The 22,171-nt window shown below is 40.4% G+C and overlaps 1 protein-coding gene across 1 annotated transcript in view; it reads right to left on the bottom strand.

Annotated features, from left to right (window-relative positions):
- Nucleotides 1-22,085, bottom strand: part of AIDA (axin interactor, dorsalization associated) — a 37,485-nt gene extending 15,400 nt beyond the window's left edge. Inside the window, exons 1-6 of the mRNA XM_069484487.1 lie at nt 21,803-22,085; nt 14,469-14,538; nt 7,800-7,853; nt 6,998-7,052; nt 1,105-1,168; nt 632-738 (exon numbers count right to left, since the gene is read on the bottom strand). Coding sequence (XP_069340588.1) covers nt 632-738; nt 1,105-1,168; nt 6,998-7,052; nt 7,800-7,853; nt 14,469-14,538; nt 21,803-21,912 — 460 coding nt within the window. The 5' untranslated portion in view covers nt 21,913-22,085. The remainder of the gene's footprint in view (nt 1-631; nt 739-1,104; nt 1,169-6,997; nt 7,053-7,799; nt 7,854-14,468; nt 14,539-21,802) is intronic.
- Nucleotides 22,086-22,171: the final 86 nt, after the last annotated feature.

Raw genomic sequence — 22,171 nt, 5'->3', positions numbered from 1 at the left:
CCCACCACCCCGGTAAGAAAGCTCTTCTGTGCCTGAACAGCGCAGGCCACGTGGCCTGTGCTCAACACCCACTTTCCTCCTGCAGTCTGGGATCCGGGTCTGTGCTGGGCAGGAGGCACCTACACAGTCAGTCCCCAGTAAAGCCTTGGGCACTGACTCTCCATTGAGCGTCCCCGGTGGACAACGTTTCGCATTTCACACGTCGTCACAACTTGTTGCTGGGGGGATTCAGTACATCTTACGCGACTCTGCGGGAAGAGAGTTCTGGGAAGGCAGCACCTGGTTCCGTCCCGCCTTGGCCCGTGTGCCTCCTCTGTCCGCTGACTTTGTTGTGTTCTCTCACTGCAATAAATCCTGGCTGTGAGGACAACTACACGCTGAGCCCCGAGTCCTCCCAGTGAGTCGCTGGACACGGGGGCGGGGGGCGCCGAGGACCCCTGACACGGCTGGTGAGATACCTTCACCCCGGACTCACACAACAGGACTGCCAATAACGCGGGCGTGAAGATTTGCCCACGATTGGCCTGGGCTGTGCCGAGGGTTTACTCTCCCACCAGCAAACGTCAAAGTAAGTTTCAGACACTGTGACCCTGGATGACGTTCAGTACTGTTTTCAGTAACTGACACCCACCGGGAACTCTGGCAGGAAAAGAATCAGGAGACCCTGCTCCAGCACCACCCTCTTCTTCATCCTCTTCAAATTCCAAATTCTCTTCTTCACCAGGTGCTAAAATTCTTCTACGTGAAAAGAGACACAAAAAATAGTGAGCTACAGAACTAAATGTATTAGTGAAGCTTCGCAACTACTCATTTCCTAGCTAACATGCTGATATAAAAAAAAATGTCGATATACTGAAAACGATGTTTATGTCAATGATATCAATAACACCAAAGCGGCAGAGTGTGGTGGCACATGCTTGTAATCCCAGCTATTTGGGGGATCACTTCAGCCCAAAAGTTTATGACCAGCCTGGGCAACATAGCAAGACCCCATCTCACAAAAACAAAAAACCAAAGCTGATATTTTTACAACCCAGAAATATCTGACATACAGGTATAAAATAGATAATAAAATAAGAAGACAAATATAAACGTTTATTTTACCTTAAGGGGACAGGCTGAACATCAAATGGGAATTCTTTATTATATGTAAGAATATTCTTTAGGACTAGAATAAAAAGATAAAGAAACATGAATGCTTCTATAAATCAAAATAAAAAGTTGTATCTTAAATGACTGATTTTAATCAATTTTACCATGCATATTAACATAGATTTTTTAATTCCCAGCCTTCCATTTAAGAGCCACAGGGCATCTGTCCATTGAAGGTCCTAACTAAATAAAAATATCCGGAGCATACTTCAGGTACCGGTATTTTCAGAGCACTGTCAGATACCCAAGGAGAGTAAGTTCTAGAGTCTCAGAGCCTTCGTGGAAAATGAGCCCAAACAGTTTTTCTACGCACAGGATTCCAGGTGAGACCCGGGTGCCCGGGAAAGAGAACACCCCCTCCCCGCAGTACGTTCACTCGAGGACTGGTACCAAAGACGACGAGTTAGAGGTGTACGAGTGCCTTTTATTCTCTGTCCTGACTAGAGTTCCCCTCACTGCCATCAAACTGGTCAAGTCTGTAGTAGCAAGGTTCTAATTCTCTTATTTCTTTTATGATAGATTTTATAGACAGTCATGCACCAACATAACCATTCTGGTCCACAGCAAGCTACACAGATGACAGTGGTCTCATAAGATTATAATGGAGCTGAAAAATCCCTATGGCCTAGTATATAACTATATTACACTTTTTATAGTATATACTTTATGGAGTACTGTACTTACTATCCTATACTTTTTTTTTTTTTTTTTTTTTGAGACAGAGTCTCGCTGTGGTGCCCGGGGTAGAGTGCCGTGGCGTCAGCCTAGCTCACAGCAACCTCAAACTCCTGGGCTTAAGCGATCCTCCTGCCTCAGCCTCCCGAGTAGCTGGGTCTACAGGCATGCGCCACCATGCCCGGCTAATTTTTTTTCTATATATGTAATTTTAGCTGTCCAGATCATTTCTTTCTATTTTTAGTAGAGACGGGGTCTCGCTCTTGCTCAGGCTGGTCTCGAACTCCTGACCTTGAGCGATCCTCCCGCCTCGGCCTCCCAGAGTGCTGGGATGACAGGCGTGAGCCACCGTGCCCGGCCTGTCCTATGCTTTTCATTGTTATTTCAGAGTGTGCTCCTTCTACTTATTAAAAAAAAAAAAAAAAAGGTTAACTGCAAAACAGCCTCAGGAGACTGTTATCACAGGAGACGAGCGCTCCAAGTGTGTCACTGCCCCTGAAGACTTTCCAGTGGGACATGACGTGGAGGCAGAAGGCAGTGATACTGATGATCCTGACCTGGTGTAGGCCCAGGTCAGCACAGGTGTTTGTGTCTTCATTTTTATAATAACAAAAAAGTAAAGAAAAAAAAAAAGGTAAATAATTTTAAAAATTGAAAAAGCTTATAGAATAAGGATATAAAGAAAGATAATATTTTTGTACAGCTGTACAATGTGTTTGTGTTTTAAGCTAAGTGTTATTGCAAGAGTCAAAAAAAGTTTTAATGTTTATAAAGTAGAAAAGTTACAGTAAACTAAGGTTAATGTATTATGGAAGTTTTTTTTTTTTTTAAATAAATGTAGCGTAGCCGGTGTTCATAAAATCTACAGTAGCGTCACGTCCTTGGCCTTCACACTCACTCACCACTCGCCCAGAGCAGCTTCCGGTCCTGCAAGCTCCATTCTGGCTGAGTACCTGCACAGGTGTGCTACTTTTTATCTTTCATATCGTATTTTCACTGTCCCTTTCTATGTTTAGATACGTGTAGAAACACACAGACTTACCACTGTGTCACAATTGCCCACACTATTCCGTACAGTAACACGCTACACAGGTCTGTAGCCTACGAGCAACACGCTACACCACACAGCCCAGGGGTGTAGTGGGCTCCACCATCTAGATTTGTGTAAGTACACTCTGTGATGTTTGTGCAAAAACAAAATTGTCTAACAATGTGTTTCCGTCATTAAGCAATACATAATTATATATGCATATGTATGTACACACACACACACACACGAGAAGTCCCCAGACAACATGGTGCCACCTCCTCCCGTGTTCTGACTGTGGCTAACCTGTATTTCCATGATTACATCCTGGCATGTAAACTTAGAGAGAGATGTTCTAAATTCTAGCTACATCTGGAGATTAAATACATAGGTATTTAATTTAGCCGCTGGGTTCCCAGTAACTACCTGCAATTACATCAAGGTGAATTCCCAGCATTAACTGGGCAACCCAAAAGCCTCCCATGCTTTTGTGCTCAAATTATTCAGCCTTTAATTTTGGAGTCCTGCAGGTCAGCGCTAAAACAGGTGTGGCATCTGGGCCTCCCAAAAGAGGAAACCAAAGAGCGCAGGCTGCCATTACGTGACTACTCCAGCCGGAGTCAGACTCATCACTCAGACGTCTCACATACGTACTTTGTACCTGCAGTCCAACCCCTGGGCCACAGACTGTTAGGGACCAGGCCACGGAGCTCCAGCCCCCCACCTCACCCCCATCCCCATCCACGGAATAACTGTCTTCCGTGAAACTTAGGAAACCAGGGGGATGGGGGTGGGCACACAGGGCAGGAGGTGAGTGCCAGGCCCTTGGGCAGAGCTGCTTCTGCACTTACAGCTGCTCCTCGTCACTGGCATCGCGGCCTGAGCTCCGCCCCCTCGTCCCCCACCCCCCATCTGTGGAAACACCGTCTCCCATGAAACCGGTCCCTGGTGCCAAAAGGGTGAGGGACTTCTGCTCTATACTAAATCCTCCAGTGATAAAGAAGTCTGAGGTTCGTGCCCAGATTCTCATTCATTCTCTCTCTCCTTCTCAACAAATGTGTACTGAGTACCCACACTGTTCCAATCGCTGCTGTAGGTGCTAAAGGTAACAGTGATCAGTACGGAGGGTCCTTGCCCTCGTATGTATACGGGTCTTAGACCCCGGTCAGGAAAAGCAGACGGTAAACAAGCCAACAAATAAATAAGATAACGTAAGAATGCGGTCAGTGTGACGAAGGACACAGACAGGCCTGCACCATCACGTGGCGACATGTTCTCCCTGTATCTTTCCCATCTTGCTGAATAGAATCTGTGTCTTTCTGTTCTCGCTTAGAAGTACCGTTTTTTTTTTTAATTACAGGAACATCTTTTCCAAACTTGGTACATGACTGATTGTTCACTATGAGCAAACTATTAATTCAACTCAATAAATATCAATTAATCACTTACACATATTGTGCCAGATACTAAGATTGGGGGAATGGGTAACAAAAATGACCATGTGTCATTTATATCAGAAATAAAAACACAGTAATGATATTTTAATAACAAAGTGGGAAAAATCAACCCTAAAAATATGTACAAAACACCAGTAAAAAAGTTGAAAGCTGCATCAGTAATTAAGAAAATCTTCCATGTGTACTATAAAAGAATTAAATGGTATTTTCTTTTCTTAGGTATCAATGTTTTGAAAAGGAAATGTTTGTTTTGGCATGATAGACTCTCAACATTTTCTTTTTACAAGCGTAGAGTGTATCAGATATTTCACTTACATGAATAATTTTGGAAAGAAAACATAGATCCCTTCTCAATTTCTATAACTGTGGGATAGGTTTCACCAACTATAGAATAACAGGGATTCTAATGTCCTTTTAAAATGGGGTTCTACCTTACATTTTATGTAGGGCTTTCCTTCCTTCAACACTTTAGGAGCAGATGTCAGTGTTGTCATTAGCAAAATGCAGTTGGGAGGATTTATCCAAGTGCTTGGCACATAGCTGCTAGTGTAAAAAATGCTAACCATTACTGCCCATGAAAACTCCTGTGAGACAACAGGAGTGGTACTTGAGCATGTTTATAGGAAGAGATAACAAATATCTGAGGATAAACAGTTTGCAATCTTTACAGTCATCTGTATCTTCAAGAGCCTCAAAATTTTGTTTGGAAGCAAAAAAAAAAAAAAAAAAAAAAAAAACCTAATGGAAATTAGTGACTAAATAATAAGCCAAGATCTTAATTATTTTTATCATTAAAAAAACTGAACGTGATAATTTTCTTTAAAGCCGTTATATAACAAAGACATCTTAACTATAGTTGTAATCTTTTATTTAAAGCCATCGATGTACTTTTCTCAAAATAATCTTATATACAGCTAGTCATGAAAGACCATATAGTATACGATTCCATTTATATGAAGTGTCTAGAATAGGCAAATTGACAGACAGACAGTAAATCAGTTGTTGCCTAAGGCTAGGAAGTGGGGGGAAGGGTGTGAGATAGGGAGAAATGAAAGATTGCTAATGGGCACCAAGTTTCTTTTTGGGGTGATGAAAATGTCCTAAAAATTGACCATGGTGATGGTTGTACAACTGTATTGTACAATATATTAATAAAAACCATTGAATTGCATTCACTTTAAATAGGTGAATTGTATGGTATTTGAATTATATCTCAGTAAATTTACTATTAAAAATAATCTTATAAAAAATATTTGTTAATGCTTTAAGAAGAGTCAAAACAAAATTCTAGGTACAGGAAAATGCAGTAGTTAAAAATAAAAATTTGTGAGAAATTTTACATTATTTGATTGGCATTTCTATATATATTATATACAGGTAAGAACTATTTCTGAATACAAAATTATGTCTTGTAACAAAAGGCTTATGAACTGGATTATATAAAGTAATTAAAAGTATTAAAATGACATGACTCATAATTCTCGCCGTTTTCAGAAGGATAGTGTTCTGAGAGATGAAACATGATCACGTAACAGTTGTGGAAAAGCTACCAGAGTCACAAACGAATCTGCTACGGGCTCCTGTTTTTTTGGTTACTTGTCTTCACCCACTGAAACCAGAGAATCAGATGCCGTTTGGTGCAGACTCAGAACGCCTTTCTTTCCTGGACCTGCAGTCACGGTCCCATTGCAACTCCCTCAATAATGTGTGTGTCTCTGTCAGACTAGCTAGAAAAGAATCAGAAATTGGTAGTTTGCAGAATGTATATGAACATTTTCTTTAGTTCTTATGAGCCACATTTTCCCACCTGAGGCATGGGGACATCAGCAGGATCGCACTGTGTGGACAGAGCTAGTCTGACCAGTGTCCTGGGATCCAGGCCCTTTGAACAGGACAAATCACGTCACCTCTTTCTTCAGCTACAAAGTGAGAGAACTCAACTCCATGGCTCCTAAGACGCCTTTCTGTTTCAAAATACTATGGTTTTGATTCCCAACTTATAAATTTGACTTAGATGGATAAATAAAACCTACTGTTCCCTATTTACATAAAAATGTTAGTGTGCACAATCTTGTTTCAATGAAAGATGAGAACACTGACTTACATTTAGTCTTATATTCAACTTTTGTGCGTTTGCCCATATTGCAAATGTTTCCCCTATAAGAACATCCATCTCAACCAGCAAAAAAGCTTTATCTGGCATCACCCGAACCACCAAAACATTTGAAGGAATTGTTTACTCCAATTAAGTTTTAAAGAAGGGAAAGAAAAACGGAGACAACATGGAAATATTTTGTAGGGGAGCTCCAGCTGGACTGCGGTTTTCAATGACACACAGTGTAAATGAACATCAATAACTATGGCTTTATATTCTCTGCTAGACACTGCTGTAAATGTTTACCTAAGTAGTTATAGTCTTATTAAAGTCAATAAAACAAAATAAAGGCTAATACATATTTAGATGAGGTACAATCTCATATATTCTATAATGACAGTGAAATCCAAACAATAATTACTACAAACATCGCAGGAATTATAAAAGCACCAAAAAAAAAAAAAAAAAATCACCTAGGATGAGATATTAACAGAAATAATATCAGCATCTATGATAAATAATCTTAGTATCTATAATAAATTATTTTTCTGAAGGAATAAATATCACTGAAAAATGTAAAATAAAACTTACTTGGTTCTAGCTTCTTCAGGTCCTCCAGTTTAAATTCTTCTTGGGATTGTGTAGACTAAATTTAAAATAAGCATATTACATCTTTTTATTACAAAGATTTCACTGTACCCTAAGTCTTTTAAGTAGCAAGAAGCAATATTCAAAAGGCATCTATTTCTTGCTTTCAAGGTGGAAAATGAAAAATCCCAAACTGGCTTTTGTTTATTTTTGCATTCTTGGAACACTGAGGCTAAATGCAACAGAAAGAAATTGAAGTCATATTTTTTATTGTGCAGTTTATAAAAGACAAACTAAATCTTTTAAGTATACTAAATGAATTTCTATTATTAAAAAAATCTTTTTTTTTTTTTTTTTCTCTTTTTGAGACAGAGTCTCACTCTGTTGCCCAGGCTAGAGTGCCGTGGTGTCAGCCTAGCTCACAGCAACTTCAAACTCCGGGGCTCAAGCGATCCTCCTGCCTCAGCCTCCCGAGTAGCTGGGACTACAGGCATGCACCACCATGCCCAGCTAATTTTTTTTTTCTATGTATATATTTTTAGCTGTCCATATAATTTCTTTCTATTTTTAGTAGAGACGGGGTCTCGCTCTTGCTCAGGCTGGTCTCGAACTCCTGAGCTCAAACAATTCACCCGCCTCGGCCTCCTAGAGTGCTAGGATTACAGGCGTGAGCCACCGCGCCCGGCCTAAAAAAATCTTCTGAGACAATAACTGCTTTTCGCATAAGTGCCTAATGTTTTATCAGACTAATTCAGAATAATTTATTTTCCATGTATTCGAATGAAGGGGAAAAAACCCTATTTACCTGTAAAGCTGCACTTCGTAATTCCAAGCATGTTGCAATTTTGCCTATGGTTTTCTGTAGGAAAAAAAGAAGCTATGAATACCAAAATTATTACAAGTGGTAGTTGTCAAAATCAAGGTAATTTTTATTGATGAGATCTATAATTCTCTTAAATAAGGTAAATTTTATTTCTTTCTAACATCTTGCAGACTTTAGAGAAGAGAAACAGGAGGCAAAGGGCCGAGATACAGGAAGGAAGATGAGTGTATATTCTCTCCTGAATATACAACAGCGAATTCCAAATCAAGGTTGCTGAGGTGACAGCTTTCGATATGATTTCAAGGGCAATGAAAAGGCTTCCTGACATCTGCCCTCCCAAGCCTCACCTTCTCTTCTCCATAAAGCCTGAAGTTCACTAACAGACATAAAATAAAAATATCTGAAAGTTAGCACAATTGTATAATTTAATTTTGACTTAAGTCCAACCCTGACTTAATTAAATACACAGACAACACTAAGGCAAATCAGCATTTGTGATGAACAGTGGAAAACTCTATAGTCAGATCTGTGTTATGTAATATAGTGAGCTATAAATCGGATGTAAATGATAGGCCGTGGTCCTGGCCTTTAATATGCGCACGTTCTATCACGTGAGATAAAACACATGTGAAGCAGAGACACTTGACTGTGTAAGTTTCAGCAACGTGAGCCATTACAGGTACTGAAGACACAGAACAAGATCTGCGTTAGGAATCAAGCCCCAATGACTAGGAGGATTTCTAAAGTTGAAGAGTTAGGAAATTGCCATGGTCCAACCACCGAAAGTCCCAAACTGAAAGCAGGGGAGACAGGTGTGAAAAGCTGGGAGAGGAGGGTAGTCATTCTGAGGTGGGCCTTCAACGACCAGCTGAGAAATTACTTAGCAATTAGTTTATGATCACTTTAGCAATCAGTTACACAGAAGGTTTCTGAACAGATGTAACTCTATCAGATTTGCCCTGAAGAAGATGATTGTGACAAAAGCATACACAGGGAAAAACAGAAAAGGGAAAATGAATCAGGTTATTTCAACTATCCAGGTAAACAGTAAGCAGGACAAAAATATGAGTAAAGAAGAAATGAAAAGGAGGAGATTCACAGAATAAACAGCTATCGGAGGAGGCAGCAGAATCATGCCCATTAAGACTTTTAAGTCCTTCCAAAAAAGATATTTCTTAAGTTGTTATTAGGAATAAATCCAGATTATAAAAGTGGAATCTTTATGTACAATGTTTGCAATGCCTGAACAATGAAATATTCTGCAAAAAGGATATGTTTTTCTAAATGTATTGAAGACTTTCAAAAGTTTAGTAAATTGTATTTGGTGGTTTTCTCTTTTGTCAATGTCCTTTGGAAGGCAAATGAAGAGCAAAAACGAGTAACAAGTATTGTCCTGGCCCCTGGCACTTAGGATAGTGGGCACTGTACAATTATTGTATCTACAACAGAAAGCTGATAGACCAACTCACACAATAAACCACTACTGAGCAAGATATGACTCGAAGCCAGGGAACAAGTAACAATATTTAACCATCTCCACAATCTTTAAAAATTCTTTTTAATCCCAATGTAAGAATTTGGAAAATGACCAATTCTGTTCTGAAAATTTAAAGATTAGAAAATTACCTTTATACATAGTAACTACAAAAGGATTCAAGATACTCACAGCAGATTTATTCACCCTCTCAAATAACTATTGCATAGAAACCAGCAATAGTCTTTTCTACGTAAAATCTAATATCCCCAAATCATTGTTCAAATATACCACTCAGCTCTGACAAAACTAGTAAATGATTTTAAACATAAATACAGTAACAATAATGGCTAACAACTGCCGTGCACTTACTAAGTGACAGGCTCTCCTAAGTGATTTAGGAACATTAATTCATGGAATCCTCACTATAACCATGTGAGTCAGATATAACCATTTTATCGCTGTGAAAACCGAAGCACAGAGAGGTTAAGTAACTCACCCTAGACATCAATGCCTTCTACACAATATAGCAATATATATAGCAAAGCAATACACTTACATTAAATACTATCTGGCTATAACTTTTTATGATCTTTTAAAAACAATTTTGTCTGTATTGAGATATATCAGTAAGTCTTAAAAAATATTAGTTAACTTGTTTTCCTTCTTTATTACAAAATCCATCTGATTTCATGCTTTTAACATTTAAAGTAAACTGTTGTAGTGTAACAGCTATGAGTCCACTAAAATTATTTTAAATTTAAGCATTGCTTCAAGTTAAGCAGAAGCAATAGCTTTTTATACAGAAATCTACTGCACCGTGGCAAAATACCAACAGGCATTATTCACAACTATTTTAAGGGACCACACCCAACCCCAGTATTAAAAGGAGCGAAACACTATCATTTCAGCTGTAGCATTAACTGTTAAAACATGTAGAATTTATTGATGTCAAAATCAAGTGCTTGCTACTGTAATTGTTTAACCTTTCTTAGAAATAGATGGTTCAGAAAAATGATTGAGAAACACAAGTTCACACGTGCCAGGAGAGCACAGTCTTGACAATTAATGTTCACTGACTAAGCACTGAAGGTAAGTGAGGTTTAATTTCAGATAAGACTTGACTTATTAGCACTTCATTCAAATTAATTGGTCATACCTGACATGGTACAGAAATGAAAAACGCTTTTAGTTTCAGAATATTGGCTATTTTACTTCGTCTCTACCAAGAAAAGCGATAGCTCCAAAGATCAGTTAAAGATACAATAAAAATGGATAATTAAAGAGCTAAATTAATTTTGCTAAAATGTGTTCAATTTATATGAGGAAAAATAGGTTAAAAAAATACACGTAAAGTAGTATAGTCTCATTTAATCTAGACTTACTATTCTAGATTTGAACAGTCATCCACTGTCTAGCTGGGGATGGAGGAGAGGGAGTGGGGGAGGGGGAGGGTAGAAGGGGGAACCCTATAAAATATAAAACAAGCGTATAGTGCTGGAAATCTCATTACCACCAAATTTGACTCAAAACAGGGAAAAACTTTCTAAGCATCATGAGACAGGATGTTCTATTCTGTCCAGAAACTTACATGAGAAAATCTACTACACCAAAGTAGAGAACTCAGTGGAATGAAAGCTTTTGGCAGCTGTTTGTTGGCTACCAAACCCGGTTGTTATAATGACAAAACTATTGGGAAACGAAACGAAAGCTAGTGAACTAATCATGAGGGAGGATCAAATGAGAATCGTGAACTTTCTTATTTTACACCAGAAATCCTTGCGGATATGAAGAAAATACATACGAAGTTTTCATACTATTTATCGCCATTTAACTTTAGAGAGACCAGTGGTCCTGCTTTAGAGTTCTTTAGATTTAAAATAAATATTATGGAAATGTAAGTTATTCTCTCAAAAATTAGGATTCATCTAAAAAATGAGGCCTTACCTTAAATAATATTCATATAAGTAAACATCAGTAACCTAAGATCCAAAAAAGCATTTATTCATCAAATATTTTTGAGATTTCATTGTGAGGTACACGCTAAAAATCTTCACAAAGCATTTTAGAAATGTGGTTGGATTAAAAAAATATCTTCTTTCAGTCTCACAAACTATTGAATAGTTGGCATAATTCTAAAATTTGCCACTGCTACAAAAATACTGAAAACAGTAAAAGCATAAAGAATACAACTCAAAATAGAAAACATGAAGAAAAGTTTTGCTTAGAATAATGTAAGGAACATTCTCCACTTTCCTCTTCTGAGGAAAACACAATGGAGTTTTTTCTCCTTTTGCTTACGTGCCAGGTCTGGCATTTAATTAATTTTGCAGATCCAATGCTTTATATCAGAATTTCCCATATGATGTTTCAGAACACTGGACTCAATGAAACGTCCTATAGAGGGAAAAGGGAGACTTCCAAAACCAAATACATTTTAAAATACTGCATACTCCAACTCTTTTAAAATATTCAACATACATGCTAACATATTAAAAGCCCGGAGAAGTCACAAACTCTTTGTTCCAATAACATCTATTAATTTTTCAGAACCAGTGTTCCCAGGACATGCCCAGAAGGGCTTTGTTTTCTAATCATTTATGAACTTGCAGCCTCTGATAACTTTTTCCTTATGTCACATTCAAATGAGGCCTGCAGGTCAGTACGAGGTTTTTGGCCCATTGTGAATGTTCCACTTGCATTTTTAAAGAAAATCAAACTTTTAAACGCATACAACTTGCCTTATATTCATAATACAGTACAGAGAGACTGGGGTGGGGGGTGGGGGGTCCTTCTCTAAGCCCAAGGAACAGGCAGGCGTCAGCTCCATCCAGTCACAGCTGGCAGCCACAAATGCCCCCTAGGCAGGTAGTATAGAGAGTAAACACCTCCGAAACCAGGTCTCCAGGAAAGGAAGAGGTACAGAATACCTAAAAGGTAGAGGTCTCCACAAGATTTAGGGATACCTTTTAAGATCATTTAAGGTTCCCCAAACCCTAATTTCGTACATGAGAAAACTGAGGCCAGAGCCGAAATACCAGACTCCAGGTCTCTGCCCTCTCCTCTAGGTCTTGCTGCTTCCTGGTCCTTCTGGGACCCAAGGTCTGTGGATCTTTGAACCAAAGATAAGCCGGAAAAAGCAGTCCCGTGGCTGCTAAGGAACAGCTACCAATTAAAGAATAAATAGCATCATCAAACACCAGCTTCAGCCTTAGAAGGTTAAAGAAAATTAAAAAACAAGTAAACTTTTTCTCCTTAGTCTAATAATCATCATCACATGACAAGGCTCATTTCTTTTTTTTTTTTTTTTTTTTTTTGAGACAGAGTCTCACTTTGTTGCCCGGGCTAGAGTGAGTGCCGTGGCGTCAGCCTAGCTCACAGCAACCTCAAACTCCTGGGCTCAAGCGATCCTCCTGTCTCAGCCTCCCGAGTAGCTGGGACTACAGGCATGCGCCACCATGCCCGGCTAATTTTTTCTATATATATTTTTAGTTGTCCATGTAATTTCTTTCTATTTTTTAGTAGAGACGGGGTCTCGCTCTTGCTCAGGCTGGTCTCGAACTCCTGACCTTGAGCGATCCACCCGCCTCGGCCTCCCAGAGTGCTAGGATCACAGGCGTGAGCCACCGCGCCCGGCCAAGGCTCATTTCTTGATGGCATTTTTTCCCCACAATTATCATATGTTTTAAAAGGCCAAATCACTTTGCAGCCATGTGCCTCATAGGCCCCATACCTACATAACAGAGGTTGGAAACAGAGCATGCGTGTAACTCAAGGCAAACGGGCGATTAAAAAATACGGGGTCGGTAAGCATTTTTTTTAATTCTCTAAGTTTTCATTTTGTTTCCATATTCGTGAATACTTTGTTAGGTATTAATTTACATTGCTAGGAAATCTGAGATTCTGTTTGTCAAAATTTAGATAGTTTACCTCCTAATTCTGTGATGCCAGCTGGTCATCTCCTAATCAATTCCTAGAGAAATTTTACAAATCGTATCGAGGTGATAAAGCATACAGTCTTTGTTACTTTCCTTAAGCAAATCAGTCATTTCCTCTGTAGTACTTATTTTGCAGAGCTAAAATCCCAAATCTCCTGAATCTATTGTGGATATCAGCAATTATTAAGAAAAAAAGAAAAATACCCTTAAATTGTAGCAATGTAATTTTTTTAATATACCAAAAAAAAAAAAAAAGGAGCACATTAGATAAAGTAGATGCTAAATATTTTTAAAATACAAATATACTAACTTGAATTAAAAAAATCGCTAACCTTAAACTTTGGGGGCCTTTTCCTCCCAAGCTCCTATAAATAAGAGTCAAATGAACCCAGGCCTATGGACTAAAATAAATTGGTTAGGCTTACTTAAAAAATCACTCTCACTCCCCTTGTGCAAAATAAGAATAAGGGCAAATTAAGTCACCATAGTTTTCACACTGTCTTAAGAGATGAAAGACTTTTCCCCCCCACTATCTACAAGGTTAAAAATTGACTTAACAATAAATACTCAGAGCCAGGAGAAAATGGGAGTTATTTCCTCCCATTTCTTTTCACTTCTTTTAAGTATCCCATTTTTCATTATCTCTAACAGTTTAGAATATCAACTTGACACAAAAATTTTAATTCAAGGAGAAAGAACACCACTGAAACATTTTGCAACCTTATGCATTTATTCTGTTAATGGATTTTTATGCCAAATTCTTGACTTTAACTGATTTTTTTCAGTGGCTGGTTTTTTTTTTTTTTTTTTTTTTTGGTTTGCTCATCTTGGTTTTTTTGAGGTTCTTTTGTGTGTTTGTTTGTTTTGAGAGGAGGTGGATAAGGATTTATGAAAGTTAAGAATTAAATAGGTGTTCAGGTGAAATGCAATTACTCACAGTCCTCTATCTCCCCGAATAACTTTAGACAAACTCCAGCCTCTGGGGGCCCCTACTCTTCAACCAGACCATGGATGGTCTCCCCTAAAGTAAAAGCCTAAGTCGCTGAGTAAAGAAATGCATTAAGTGATAAATCTTATATGTTATCTCTAAATGATTAATGTTAGCCAAAGCATAATCAGTTACCATTCTTTTTACTTAAGTATAACAGTTTTTTGTTTTGGTTTTTTTGCTAAATGGACTTGAGAGACAGAACCCTTTTCATGTGGAATCTGATGTATCTAGAGAGCATTTTATGGTACCTTTTGTTCTTCTGTGAATTCAGAATTATTGTGTTGAGATTGGGCCTCTTTTTGTAGATGTCTTGCTAATCTGTAAGAAGAAAACACACATCCTTTAGAAAGGAAGCAAAGCAAGTAATTGCAACAAGGAGAAACAATTTAAATCTTTGCAAAAGCCGTGAAGTACAATAACACTGTGTTCTGTTTTCAAAGTGTAAATCTACATCACCTTTAGAATCAAATTGTTTACACAGTGACGATGTAAATAAGATATAATACTTTTCATACCATTTCGCTGGGACAAATTGCAGCTCTAGGCAGTAAACCCAGAATCTTAAAGCTGGAAAGAATCTCAAAGGGCATCTAATCCAACTTTCTTTAGTGTGCATGATTTTCTTCTCTAACAAGCCAGTAAGTAGTTGGCCAGATTCTGCTCAAACATTGCCAGTGAGCACCAATGATAGCACCACACACAGATACTTTATCAATCTATCATCAATTTGCTGATAAAATTAGTCCAAATTCAAATTAGAGCAATGACAAAATGGTAATACTCTAACAAAATATACTTTTGAAAACCTGTTTTCATGAAAATAAAGAAAATTCTCCACCAATCAGAAATAGAAATCAATGTTTATCTGATTATCATCATACTTAAAAATAGCAGATAGGCCTTGGGTAAGTTTTTAAGGATGGATCTATGTTACTAGTCAACAGTGAAGATCCAAAGCTATTTCTGAGACAGCAAAAACCAAAGCACTGACTCTTACAACTAAACAATAAAATGAACAATTTTGAGCAAAGGATTTGAATGGACATTTCTCCAAAGACGACATAAAAATGTATAGTAAGCACATGAAAAGATGCTCAACATCAGTGGTCACTAGGAAAATGCAAATCAAAACCACAGTGGGATACCATTTCACACCCACTAGGACAGATATAATTTTAAAGAGAGACAGAGAGAAAGAAAATAACAAGTACCAGCAAAGATGTGAAAAACTGGAACCCTCAAATGTTGCCGGTGGGAATAAAAACTGGTGCCAGCCACTGTGGAAAACAATTTGGCAGCTCCTCAAAAAATTAAATATGGAGTTACCATAAGACCCAGCAATTCCAAAATGCTAGGTCTACACCTAAAAAACCTGTACAAAAATGTTTACGGCAGCATTATTCATAACAGCCCAAAGTGAAAATAACCCAAATGTCCATGAACTGAGAGAGTAACAAAATGCGATACACCCATTCAATGGAGTATTATTCAGTCATAAAGAAGAATGGAGCACTGATAACGTGCTACAGATAGACCTTAAAAACATTATGCTACACCTGTAATCCCAGCACTCTGGGAGGCCGAGGCGGGTGGATCGCTCAAGGTCAGGAGTTCGAGACCAGCCTGAGCAAGAGCGAGACCCCGTTTCTACTAAAAATAGCAATTATCTGGACAACTAAAAACATATAGAAAAAAAATTAGCCGGGCATAGTGGCACATGCCTGTACTCCCAGCTACTTGGGAGGCCAAGGCAGAAGAATTACTTAAGCCCAAGAGTTTGAGGTTGCTGTGAGTGAGGCTGACGCCACGGCACTCTAGCCCAGGCAACAGAGCGAGATTCTGTCTCCAAAAAAAAAAAAAAAAAACCATGCTAAATGAAACAAGCTAGATCCAAGAGATTACGTATCATATGATTCCATGATTACATGAAATGTCCAAAATAGGTAAATCTGCAGGGACAAGAGGAAGATTAGTAGCTGTCAGGAGGTGATGGACCTGGAAGTGACTGACACCAGGTACGAGGTTTCTTTTGAGAGTGACTAAAATGTTCAGGGATTAGATGATGGAGATGGTTGCACAATATTGTGAATACGGTAAAAAACCACTGAATTGCACACTTTAAAATGTTAAGTTTCATGTTACGTGATATTTGCATCAATAAAAAAAATCTGCAAGGAAAAAAAAACTGGCAAAAGAATTTGAAAATAAAATTCCCAAGCACATTATGTACTATTCAACAGGAATACAAAGAGTAGCAAGTGCTAGATTTTCTACCAAGCCCACTGCAGAAGACAGTTCACGTTTGGGGAAAAAAAAAAAGTACTAGATGGGAATTCTTTCAGATCATGTCTTTAAAGATCAGGCATAAAGTTCATTATTGTTTATCCAATCTATGAAAAGTTTGCATCGTCCTTATAGTAAAGCAAGAAATTCTGACAAAATAGCTCTACTATGGTACTTGGCTGCTATCCATTTCTTTTTTTTCTCCCAGAGCTAGAAACCCCGTAATATTTTTTCCTAAAATGTCATTCATAGACTCACTTTTGGTGGATTCTCCACAGGAGAAGGTACAAATAGAAACATATGTAGCCACTGTCTTTGTTCTGTATGTGGTTTCTTTCCTAACTCTTGCTGACCTCACACCTATACGGAGTACTTGTAAAGGAATCCACAGTCTGTATTCTTAGCAATGTCAACTGCACATCCCCGAATTCAGGGAAGTTACAGTGTGGAATGAGTTTCTTTATTTCAATAATTCTACACATAATTTGCTAATGGTGGCTGTCAACCTAAGCAGGATCGTTGTCAGAAAAAAGGGTAAAGCTCTAAACAAACTGCTCAAACAAATGCTAACAGTCAGTAGAAAGGAAGGATGCTAAACTCAAACTGAATCTTGTCATCAAAAATTAGGCAACAGACTAGGAGGAAACACTGGCAAGTCATAAACTGATAAAACACACAGCTAGAATATATAAAGAACTCTTTTACTTAACAGGTAAAAGACAACTCAAATTAGGCAACAGACTAGGAGGAAACATTGGCAAGGCAAACTGATAAAATACACAGCGAGAATATATAAAGAACTCTTTTACTTAACAGATAAAAGACAATTTAAAAATGGGTAAAACAGACACTTCACAAACGAGACTTACGGAGGGAAAAATAAGTACGTGAAAAGACATTCATTCAAAGTGTGAATCAATGTTCAGGGCAGTATTATTGACGACGGTCAAAAAGCAGAAATAATTCAAATGTTGGCCGGGCGCGGTGGCTCACGCCTGTAATCCTAGCACTCTGGGAGGCCGAGGTGGGCGGATCGTTTGAGCTCAGGAGTTCGAGACCAGCCTGAGCAAGAGCGAGACCCCCATCTCTACTAAAAATAGAAAGAAATTATATGGACAGCTAAAAATATATATAGAAAAATTAGCCGGGCATGGTGGCACATGCCTGTAGTCCCAGCTACTCGGGAGGCTGAGGCAGTAGGATCGCTTAAGCCCAGGAGTTTGAGGTTGCTGTGAGCGAGGCTGACGCCACGGCACTCACTCTAGCCCGGGCAACAGAGTGAGACTCTGTCTCAAAAAAAAAAAAAAAAAGAAATAATTCAAATGTCCATCAACTAGTGAATGGACACACACAATGTGGTATAGCCATACAACGCAATACTATTCACCAATAAAAAGAAACAAAATGATGATACATGCTGTAACATGGATGAACCTTAAAAACATGCTAAATAAAAGAAGCTAGATGCAAACGACTGCACATTGTGGGATTCAAATTACATATATGTCCAGAAAAGACAAATCCAAAGAGACAGAATATAGATTATAGTTGTCTGAGGCTGAAGTGGAAGTATGGAGTGATTGCAAACGGGCACAGGGATCTTTTCTGAGGTGACGGAAATGTTCTGAAATTTGATCGTGGTAATGGTTGCACAACGTGGTAAATTCGACTAAAAGATCATTAAATCACACATGGAAGATGGGAGAATTTCATGGTATGTAAGTTACACCTCAATAAAATTATTTAATTAAAAAAAAAAAACTTTTAAAGCCTGGGCAAAAAATTAATTTTCAATATCCACAAAAAAAGTACATCATTTCACAAAGTAAGATCTGAATCTGTTCAGTGAGGGAAAATCTACATGCTAAGGACATTGGATGAGCAAATAAGAGCTGACATTCTGTTAGTAAAAGTGTCAAATATTCCTCCCCAGAGACTCATCGCACCCTACAAAGGTGCCTACAAGTAAAACAGGACTGTTCTCAAGGGACAGTTTTAACTAGACTTTAAACACATAAACAAGTAACTGACACAAACACCACACATAGCATTTCATGACACAGAAAATAGTGCTCTCAAACTATCTGCAGTTAAGGAACACTTCCCCCCCCCAATCTGTTCCAAGCTAACACTTTTGTAAAATACAATTAAAAAAATACCACGAAGACATCAAATTGCTATAAAGTTTCAAGACGCTTATTTTCAATTTCTTTCTTCATCTTGTTGCAGACCAGCAAGTTTGCAAACCAGCACCAACCTGTGGACCACACTTTAAGTAGCACAGACATAAACCATAGTAAAGATGACTAAAAGATAATATTCAGTCTTCAAACTCATCCATTCATTCAACAGATATTTACTGAGCATCCATGTGCTAAATACCTTGCGACTGATCCTGGGAAATGTGACTGAGCAGCAGTCCCTGTGTCGCTCTACCATATATTAGGGGTCATGTGTCCCCAGGTAGCTGAAAGAGGTGGCCTGCTAAATGGAGTTACTTTTAATTGACCATCTATATTTTGGATGACAATTTTAGTTTTGACGCAATTCATTTAAATCTTCCAATAGTATTTTGGCACCAACTCCTTAGTACGCCCACAACGTACTCCTAAATTCATACATTCAATAGAATATAATAATCATATAATATCTAAATAAACAATTACGTATGGTTAGCCCAGTGCTACTCTGAACGCTATACAGCAGAGAACAAACCAGACCGCCAACCCAATCCACCCTCATACCGTGCCCTCAGCAAGCTGACCTTCCAGTGGGGAGAGAGACAGTAAACAAAACAAATATGTATTAACAGAGTATATTTTAGGTACATTTTAGATTATGGTAAGTACTATGGAAAAAAATAAAGCAGATGGGGGGATAGGATGTGTGAGACTGAGGTAGAGGGAGAGGGGGTAGACAGGAGGCTTTGTGATTTTAAATAGGGTGGCCAGAAAGAACCTCACTAAGAAGATAATATTTGAACAAACACCTCAAGTGTGTGACCAAGTGACCCAAGAGCAGTCCAGGAAAAAAATACAAAAACCCTAAGGCAGAATTGTGCTTTAGAGAACAGGACTACAGCTGCACTTAACGTTTTCACCTGCCTGTAACTGCAATACCCAATTACTCTAAACCCTTCTATCAGACTCTCAGTGTTTTGAGGGCACAAATTTTTGTATCCCCAGCCCTTACTTGTTGAGTGATGAAATTGTTCAAGCCCTATTATTCTTTCCTCCCACATATTTCAAATAAAAAAAATAAAATCTGCCTTTATTTCTAGATACATTAATTTCAAGCTCTTGACCACATTTTATATGTGGCCTGTATGTTTACAAAATTTAAGCCAATCATTACATATCACGACTGAAACTGAAATTCAACACTGGCAATTTTTATCATAACTTGAGGACTACTCTGAATCATGACGTTCAAAAGTTAGCACTGAGGTCCAGCAATGGATTTGCGTGTCCCTAGTACCCTCATTCAGATGTTTCTAAAAATTCCCACTGAACAGCTTGCATATTCAATTTTCCTTTGTAATTTCAATTGGACATGGTATTCTCTGCTTTCCATTGTGAGGTCCCCTGCCCAGCGCCAACAGCTGCTAGGTCCCACCGTGCAAGAAAGCAGCAGCTTTATATTTCAAGCTACGCAATTTGGGTTAACACACAGAATGGGTATGCACAGGTGTTCTCTAACTGGCTACAGCATGGAAGGTTATGTTCTTCAGTAATGAAGAAAACCTTCTTATTTGTCCAGTTCACTTACAGAATTAGTCTATCAATGTATCTTAAATAAAGCATCTAAAGCACTATGTAGTAGAAGAGAGAGGATTTGGAATTAAAAACAACAACAACAACAGATTTCAGTGGTATCATTCTGTGACCCAGGGTGCTCTGCTTCACCTGAGCTTCAATTTTCCTCATTTTGTAAAATGAGAACAATTATATTCTCACTGGGTAGTTCCAAGAGCGAATGAAATCACGTGAAAGTGGAAAACGCTGGTAGTCGTTAGACCTGGCAAAACGGCCCTGGGCACAGTGGCTTGCAGGGCTCTTGAAACCACAGGCAACTCAAAGCCAGTAAGATTGGGTAGCGAAAACACCTGCACATCTAAATTATCTCAATGGCCAGATAAAGACAAGTAACTATCACTGCAAGAGGACAAGAGTTCAGATCTTCCAAGTACCAACCGTATATTCTTTCCAGAAAAGGGGGAGAGGGGGTTGCTTACACATGGTTTCATACTCAGTGAAACCTCAAACGATAACTTGCTGTAAACCAAGATTAAATAATTAAGGGCGACAGTTTGCAAACAATAACACTTTAGCAGGCAGTTCTTACACTCAGGCAACTGTGCAAGAAGCTAAGCAAGATTATCTATGCATAGTCTTGCCTTTTAATTTTAAACACATCCCTGAAGTTTGCTGGGAGCCCCAGAAAGGGAAAGAAACGGGGCCGCGCGCGGGCAGACCGAGGACGCCGGTACTCACAGGTACCCCCCGAGGCTGCACTTCGCGCCCGGGCAAACGCGGAGGGGCCCGGCGGCTCCCGTGCGCGCCCGGCGAACCCGCAGTTCGCTCCCCTCCGTGCACATCCTGCGCGGACTCCACCCAAGGCGGCCGCGGAGCGAGGGGTGGGTGGGACCCAGCCTACCACACAACAGTCCAGAAACCGAAACAAAACCGAGGTGCAACTGTGAAAACGCGGCTCACCAGAAGAGGGGGGCGCGAGAGGGGTCCCTCCTCCAGGCAGGAGAGGCAGCCCCGGCCCGGGCTGCGTCCCGGGGACACCCGCTCCCCCCGGCAGCACCCAGCGCCCTCCCCTGCCGCACCGGGGCGGAGGAAGACACACACACGCACACACGCACACACAGAGCAAGGCCACTGTCCCCGGAACGTGGGCGGGGAGCACACGAGTGTCCCTCAGAGAAATCGAGGTGGCAACCTGGGAGAGGCGGAGGGAAGGAGGAAAGGAAACTGCCCGCCGAGCGCGGCCCCGAGAGACGCCGGGAAGGCACGAGGAGGCAGCCTGTGAGGCCGGCGCCCGGGAAGCAAGAGCGACCTGTTGAATGGAACCGGCCCCGCGGAGGCGGAGGAGAGCGAGGGCGAGTCACCCCCGCGAGCCGACCCGCCGTCCCCGGACAGCCCCGCCGGGGCCAGTGCGGTCTCGCCCGGCGCCCGCGGGGCCCCACCCTGAGGAGCCTCGGCCGCAGACGCGGCGACGGGAGACACCGACAGAAACGAGGGCGGCGGGCGGCGGGAGCCCGCCCGGCCCGCGCCCGCGGCTCGTCACTCACATCTGATACTCGTCTATCGCCTCCACCAGCTGCCCCCACGAGTCGAAGTCGGCGCCTCTCCTGAAACTGGCGCCCCAGCGCTGCAGCAGACTCCGGGTCACCTCCGACATGGCCGGTCCCCACCCCGCACCCTCCCGCCCCTTCCCCAGCAAGGCCGGGCTCTAGGGCGCCATCCTCCCCGGGCCTGGCCCCGACATTAACAGGGCCAGGAGGAACCGCTACGGCCACCGCCGCCACCCGCCGAGGAGCCGCCCAAGCCCATTTGCCGCCACAGCCAAACTTTACGGCTCCGAAGCGACCGCCCCGCCGAGGCCCCGCCCCCAAGCCCCGCCCCGCGTTAGGTTGAGGCCGCCCCGCTGCACCCGGGGC

This window comes from Eulemur rufifrons, chromosome 11, assembly GCF_041146395.1.
Source record: "Eulemur rufifrons isolate Redbay chromosome 11, OSU_ERuf_1, whole genome shotgun sequence".
Lineage (NCBI taxonomy): Eukaryota > Metazoa > Chordata > Mammalia > Primates > Lemuridae > Eulemur > Eulemur rufifrons.
The sequence above is the reverse complement of the archived record's forward strand: the minus strand, read 5'-3'. Positions and strand labels throughout refer to the sequence as shown.